General features: G+C 45.1%; 1 protein-coding gene across 1 annotated transcript in view; it reads left to right on the forward strand.

The window, feature by feature from the left end:
- ZSWIM8 (zinc finger, SWIM-type containing 8) overlaps positions 1-6,160 on the forward strand; it is a gene marked incomplete at its 3' end in the record, with an annotated part of 54,733 nt that extends 48,573 nt beyond the window's left edge. The window contains exons 16-21 of the mRNA XM_009077898.1: positions 995-1,226; positions 2,572-2,724; positions 3,743-3,965; positions 4,161-4,450; positions 5,167-5,390; positions 5,678-6,160. Of these exons, the coding sequence (XP_009076146.1) occupies positions 995-1,226; positions 2,572-2,724; positions 3,743-3,965; positions 4,161-4,450; positions 5,167-5,390; positions 5,678-6,160 (1,605 nt within the window). The remainder of the gene's footprint in view (positions 1-994; positions 1,227-2,571; positions 2,725-3,742; positions 3,966-4,160; positions 4,451-5,166; positions 5,391-5,677) is intronic.
- Between the last annotated feature and the right edge of the window lie 1,189 nt (positions 6,161-7,349).

Raw genomic sequence — 7,349 nt, forward strand, 5'->3', positions numbered from 1 at the left:
AGAGTCAGGAGATGTGTTGTCACTGCTTTTATTGCTTTATCTTACTTGCTAAAACAAGTCTTTTCCCAGGGGTTTTCAGTGTGTAATCTGTGTGTGGTCTGGAGATTGCTTATGTTTTGCTGCAGGAATATTGGCTCACAAAACAGTATATCTAACAAAGCCTCTATGTCTTAACCTCTGACCTCTTTGATATATTCGTTCAGTCCACCTGTGTCTTAATTTCCTACGCAAGAGGGAGCGTAAAACTCTGCCCCTCCACCCCAAAGGAGGAAAAAAAATATTAAAAACTGCTGAAGCTTCAGAAAGGGTTTTATTAATATTTTATATTCAGAAATCCTTCTATATAGCAAGAAGTGTATTATTCGTGTTTTTCTGTCTTCTAAAGGAGAAGTGCTTTTGCTGTACTCTTCTCCAGGGAATAACAGGGACACTGTGATATCAATCATCTGCAAATAAACACTCTGTCAGACTTGTGGTGTTCACTTCATGTGGAGAATGAACGGTAGAAGTGGACAAACCTATAAAACGTGCTCATGCATTGTTCCCCAATTACACAATAAATTAAGAAAATGTTTCTGTAGGCCAGTAGAAGGCAGTTTCTCTAGTGGATTTGCCAGTTTCTCTGTAGTGTATAACAGGATTTTCTGAATCTGTTAATTTCTTTATTGAGAGTTTTGGGTGCCTTTCAAGGAAAGCCAGTGGCTGTTTCAAGTGAAAATAGAAATATCACTGAGTATGAAAGAATCTTTGCTTCCTCAAGTAATGCAGACCACATGGCTCACAGCTCGGCAGCGTTGATCTTCAGTGCAGGAAGGCAATGCCTACTTTCTAAAGAATAAGCATTTTCTTTATTTCTCCAACAAATTTATTGCCCACCAGAAAGCTGATTTAGTATTTTCCCTCTATGTCTTAGTGTAGTGCAGTGCCTGTTCTCTTACCCTTCTGCTGAGTGCCTTTTTTCTTTTTTTTTCTTTTTTTCTCCTTGTTGTTAAAGATTTTAGACAAACTTCTGGACAGAGAGAGTCAAACCCACAAACCGCAGACACTGAGTTCTTTCTACTCATCCAGCAAGCCTACAGTTGCAAATCAAAAATCTCCTTCCAAACATGCTGCCCAGTCTGCTGCAGCTATTCAGCAGCTTCCAGGGACTTCTGTCACTCAGCAAGCTGCTGTAAGCACTGCAGTCCAGAGCAGTCCTGAGAACTTTGTGGAGAAGAGTGCACAGGGTAAGAAGTGCTTTCTAAGGGCTGTACTAAACCCCTTCTGATATCAGTACAAAAATGGAACTGTACACTTTAGGAGGTAGAGTGATTGTATTACCGTCTGGTTCCTTGGTGGTTACTAGAATGTTATCTGTTTGGCTGGATCCATTTCTGTTGCGTAGCAATTCAAGCTAATTTTCAGGTTTTCCTGTCTTGAGCCAGTTGTATATAACAGTTGTATATAACCAGTTAACATAAAGCTGCTGTGACTCTGTCTTTTAGGTTTATATCACAAAAGTGCAGGATTTCAAGAAGTTACACACTGAGTCAGGTGCCTTCATGAAAGATATATAACTAAGATTACTGAGGGTTATTAGAGATAAGTGTGTGTTGTGGTTTAACCCCAACCAGCAACTAAGCACTACACAGCCATTCATTTGCTCACCCCTGGGTGGGATGGAAGAGTGAACTGGAAGAGTGAAAGTGAGTAAAGTCATGGGATGAGATAAAGGCACTTTAGTAAGTAAAGCAAGAACCATGCACACAAACAAAGCAAAACAAGGAATTCATTCCCTGCTTCCCATGGGCAGACAGGTGTTCAGCCATCCCCAGCAAAGCAGGGCTCCATCACATGGAACAGCTACTTGGGAGGACAAATGTGGTAACTCCAAACATGTCCCCTCCTTCTTTCCCCAGCGTTATATGCTGAGCATGGCATCATGTGATATGGAATATCCCTTTGGTCAGTTGAGGTCAGCTGTCACAGCTGCGTCTTCTCCCAACTTTTCTGCATCCCCAGCCCAATTACTGACGGGGTAATGTGAGGAACAGAAAAGGCCTTGACTCTGTGTAGGCACTGCTCAGCAAAACTAAAACATGCCTGAATTATCAACACACTTTACAGCACAAATTCAAAACACAGTCCCATACTAGCTGCTGTGAGGAAAATTAACTCTGCCCTAGTCAGAACTGCAGTGTGGTTCTCTTCAAACTGTGCTTCCACTTTGCTAGCAAACATCATATACAGCAGGATTTGGTGGAAAGTAAGTGCTCTCTTTAACTTTTCCTGAAGAGATCAATACTAGCTGAAGACAACTGCAGTAAGGTCAGGGTTGCTGGAGCATTTTTATTCTAAAATTTTCCATGGTTGCAGCATATTTTCCAAATCCTGAGTTAAATGTTCTTGACCTGGTGTCAGATGATTTGTTTGTTACTGAAAGAAAACTGAGATAGTCCTTCTCATAAATACCTTTCATTTTATAAAAACTCTATGTCTTTTAATACTTATATCTTTTAAATGGCCATTTCTGGTTTTAGAGCTACAGAAACAAATCATAACATTTACCTTGTCACTGTCCTGTTTATGCAGAGAGCTCTCAGAGGTCTCCCTGTGAGCCAGCTGCAGAGGCCACTGTTTTGAAACAAGAGGGAAAGGTCCCCAGTCGTCTGGCCCTTGGAAACCGAGGTGGATACAATGGGAGATGCTGGGGCTCACCTGTCAGGCAGAAGAAGAAACACACAGGTAGGAATGGACTAACTTATACATCATCTAGTGCTCTGCTAGGCAGTCTGCTGGGGTTTACCCCTTGTTCTTTCATTCACGCAAGAAAGCCAGAGAGGGACTTTTTACAGGAGTGTGTAGTGTTATGACAAAGGGTAATGTCTTCAAATGGAAAGAGGAAAGATTTAGATTAGATGTTAGGAAGAGGGTCACGAGCCTCTGGAACAGGTTGCCCAGAGAAGTGGTGGATGCCCCATCTCTGGCACTGTTCAAGACCAGTTTAGATAGGCTTAGAGTACCTTGGTCTAGTGGAAGGTGTCCCTGCCCACAGCAGGGGGTTTGGAACTAGATGATCTTTAAGGTCCTTTCCAACTCACACCATTCTATAATTTTGTGATTCTACCTGTCAGCCTTTCCTGTACAACAGAAGCATTTGACTGTCTTTGAGGTGTTTGACATGGAGGAATAAGATTTGCTCCACTCACACCATTATGTTCTGTGTGATGAATTAAATATCTGGAGCTGAATGATTGCTGGACTTTGGGAGTGGAGTACTGTGCTCCTGGATCCAGAAACAAATTCAGAGAAGCTGCTCCACATCTACATTTCTCTTGGGAGGGGTGTAAGTTAGAGGTTGAGGATGTAAAGAATGTGCAGCATATACTAGAAGGGTTTTCTTCATACTCATACAATCTGTGGAATTTAGTATGTATATTTGCTTCTTGTTGTTGTACTTTGCCACAAAGCTCTGCAGATGGAGTGAGGGGCTCTGATGGTGTGAAGAGGGAAATAAAGATACAGCGTGCTTGGACTTTTCTGCTTTGTAATAGAAGTGCAAAATGACACTGACATCTGTGGCCAAATTGACTTAATTTAATCTCTTAGTTTGTGAAGTTGAATGCCTGGCAGCTGTTAAGGCTGACTTTCACAGACAAAGCTGTTCTTAGTTGGGAGTGCAGATGATATGGTTAGGAATTTACCTACCTGCATTACATTTGCCAACCCTGGTGACATTTCTGTGTCGGTTCTGGTGTTATAGGCATGGCTAGTATTGACAGCAGTGCTCCTGAAACCACCTCTGACAGTTCTCCAACGCTCAGTCGACGTCCTCTACGTGGGGGATGGGCAACAACATCCTGGGGCAGAGGTCAGGACAGTGACAGCATCAGCAGTTCTTCAAGTGATTCACTGGGATCTTCCTCTTCCAGTGGCAGTAGGAGAGCCAGTGGTGGAGCTCGTGCAAAGACTGTGGAAGTTGGCAGGTAATGAATAATACCAATGCACAGAAGCAACCTCTAGGCCTGATGTCAGGGAACTAGCGTGTGTGCATCAGCAAGCACCTTATTGAAAAAATTTGCTTTGTTTCCTCTGGACCCTAAAGACAGGAACTCTGCACTCCAGCTAGCAAACTTGAGGTACTTGTTGTTGTCTGAAAGGTTCCTCTGTCTTTCTTCTAGGTATAAAGGGAGGCGGCTGGAGAGCCATGCTCCTCATGTCCCAAACCAGCCCTCAGAGGCAGCTGCTCACTTCTACTTTGAATTGGCCAAGACAGTCCTTATCAAAGCAGGTGGAAACAGCAGTACCTCTATCTTCACCCACCCTTCCTCCAGTGGTGGGCACCAGGGACCACACCGCAACCTTCACCTCTGCGCCTTTGAGATTGGGCTGTATGCACTAGGGCTGCACAACTTTGTGTCTCCCAACTGGCTCTCTCGAACTTACTCCTCCCATGTCTCTTGGATCACAGGTTATAGCAAAACTTTATTTGGAAGCTTACTTTTGGGCAGGAAGGAGGGCAGGGAGGCAAACATTCCCAAAATTGGTGATGCTGATGTGTTGTAGTAGCCATATAAGCAGCTCGCACAGCTGGCAGTAGGAGCTGAGCACCAGTGATTTACACAGTTGCTTTGGCCTGGAAAGTTCTTGGGACCTCTTTCTTGTTTGCATGGCAACATGCTCTCACACAGAGACTGGTCTTAACTTTGCCTTCAGGGGTATGCTGAAGAAGCACACATTGTCAGTTCTGAACATGCTCTTTCACTGTGTTTCACTTTCTTCCTCCTTCTGTTTGCACCTAAACCTACTACCTATCATATGGCTTCTAGAGCCTGAAAAACACACCCTTGAAAATTCATGTTTCTCTGACATGATGAAAATAGAGTGACAGTCCAGACTGGTTTGTGGGTACTAAAATCATCTATAGCAATTTCCTTTCACTGTTTCAAATGTTTCTTTAGCTTAACTTTGATAATGGTATCCTCATTGACCACTGGCTTATTGAGTGTTGTTCCCTGTCATATGTTTTGGGAGGAAGCACCCGAATTTGACTTGAAGCCTAAGGGAAGTAACCGGGTTCTGTCGCTGCTCCTGAAGGAAGTGAGGAGTGCACCTGCTGTTGAGAGAAAGCTGACTGTAACTGCTCTGGGTATGCAGTGGTGTGAGAGTTTTCTCTCTTCCTCTTAGGGCAGGCCATGGAGATTGGTAGCGCAGCATTGAACATCTTGGTGGAGTGTTGGGACGGACATCTAACTCCACCAGAGGTGGCATCATTGGCAGACAGAGCTTCACGGGCCAGAGACTCCAACATGGTGCGGGCAGCTGCTGAACTGGCACTCAGCTGCCTGCCTCATGCCCATGCCCTGAACCCAAACGAGATCCAGAGGGCTCTGGTGCAGTGTAAGGAACAGGTGAGCAGCACATGGGGGCTGGCTAGTGCAAGCTGATTTCTAGCATCAAGCATGTGCTGTTGTAACTTTTGGGGTTGGCTCCTTTGCTACGGCTCAGCCATAATCCTAGTTCTCTGGATTTCTTATGTTTCATGAATAACACTGGTTATTCTTCTGCATAGCATCTGACTGGTCCCCGTAGTGTTAGCTGTTTTAGAGTGCCTTATAATTTTCTCCTGTTGTAGTTTTTCTTTCTTCTATTTCTGGTTTTGTATTCTTAACTTCTGCTTTTCTTTTACTGCTCCCAGGACAACCTGATGCTGGAAAAGGCCTGCATGGCAGTAGAAGAGGCAGCCAAAGGAGGTGGTGTGTACCCAGAAGTCCTCTTTGAAGTAGCTCATCAGTGGTACTGGCTTTACGAACAGACTGTTGGCGGGACCCCAGCCCAGAGAGAAGGTGCCACTGGCTGCAGTGCCAGCGGTGCACGGGCTGCGTCTGAAGCGACACGTGGGCTGACAGACAACCGTGTGACCTCAGAGCCAACCACTGTCACAGTGGCAGCTGCAGTAACTGCGGCAGCAACAGTCATGCCAGTGATCTCTGTGGGGTCGACCATGTACCAGCAGCACACAGTGGCAGGGCCAGCAATGGCACATACACACACACAGGGTCTGCACCCTTACACCACCCTTCAGACTCACATCCCCTGTAATCCCCAGTATATCGGACACACTATCCAGCACATGCCACGCCCAGCTGTCTTCCCAGTCCCTGGCTCAGCATACCCACAGGTGAGTTTGTGCCTTGTTCATTTATTGTCACTGTGACTGCTTCCAGGGGAGTACATTTGATTGGGGAGAGCATGGGGCTCAGTCCTGCCATGACTTGAGATTTAGCTTCTGCTCACTTACATGCAGATTTGGTGATATTTACTTTGGCCCCCTAGTTCAGCATCTACACGATAAGGAGCCTTCTGTGGCTGCCTTTAAAGTCTCAAGAGAGTATAAAATACAATACATCAGATGTTTTTAATTCTTATTGCTCTATAGTTTCTCAGAAGGCACTGGACAGAAAGCTTGTCTTCTTGAGAGCTTGCAGACTAAACAGACACTACAGAGGGAAAACTAAATAGAGATTATTTTACCCTTTGCCTATTTTTGAAAGTTGTTGGAGTGGTTTTCTGCAAAGTGATTGGATTTTAAAAGGAAGAAGAGAAGTAGATGTAGTGCTCATGTGGTGCAAGATTCTTCCTGTGCCCTATATGCTGACCAGACCCATCCCACAGGGAAGTGCTGCCTACCCAGGGCTCAGGTAAGGGTTATCAGTAGGAGACTCCCTGAGCTCATTCGGCCTCTGATTACTACCCACTGTTAGTAGTCCAGGCTGGCAGTGATGGTATTAATGAAAGAGGCATTAGGGTAATTAAAAAGGATTTCAATAAACTGGGCAGACTAGTTAGTGGGACAGGAGCACAGGAGGTGTTCACCTCAGTTCTGCAGTAGCAGGGATGGATGAGGAGAGGAGTAGGAAAACCCACCTTATCAATAGGTGGCTAAAGGATTGGTGCTACAGGCAGAATTTTGGTTTTTTTGACCATGGGGCATATTCTGTGTTACTAAGCCTGCTAGAGTCAGATGGGCTTCGTCTCTCTAGCAAGGGCAAAGGAACTGTAGCCCATAAGCTGGCAGGGCTGATCAGGAGGTCTTTAAACTAGGTTCGAAGGAGGAAGGGCTTGAAACCAGGCTTTCTAGTGATGAGCCTCAGGGTGGGCAGCCAGAGTTAGGAGTTAAATCATCAGCCCAACTGAAGTGCATGTACACTAATGCACACAGTATGGGTAACAAACACGAGGAGCTGGAGGCCGTCGTGCAGCAGGAAAGTTATGATGGAGTTTCCATCATAGAAACATGGTGGGATGACTTGCATGACTGGAGTGCTGCCAGGGATGGTTACAGGCTCTTCAGAAGGGATAGGCAAAGG

Source organism: Acanthisitta chloris, unplaced genomic scaffold (genome assembly GCF_000695815.1).
Source record: "Acanthisitta chloris isolate BGI_N310 unplaced genomic scaffold, ASM69581v1 scaffold9367, whole genome shotgun sequence".
NCBI classification, from domain to species: Eukaryota; Metazoa; Chordata; class Aves; order Passeriformes; family Acanthisittidae; genus Acanthisitta; species Acanthisitta chloris.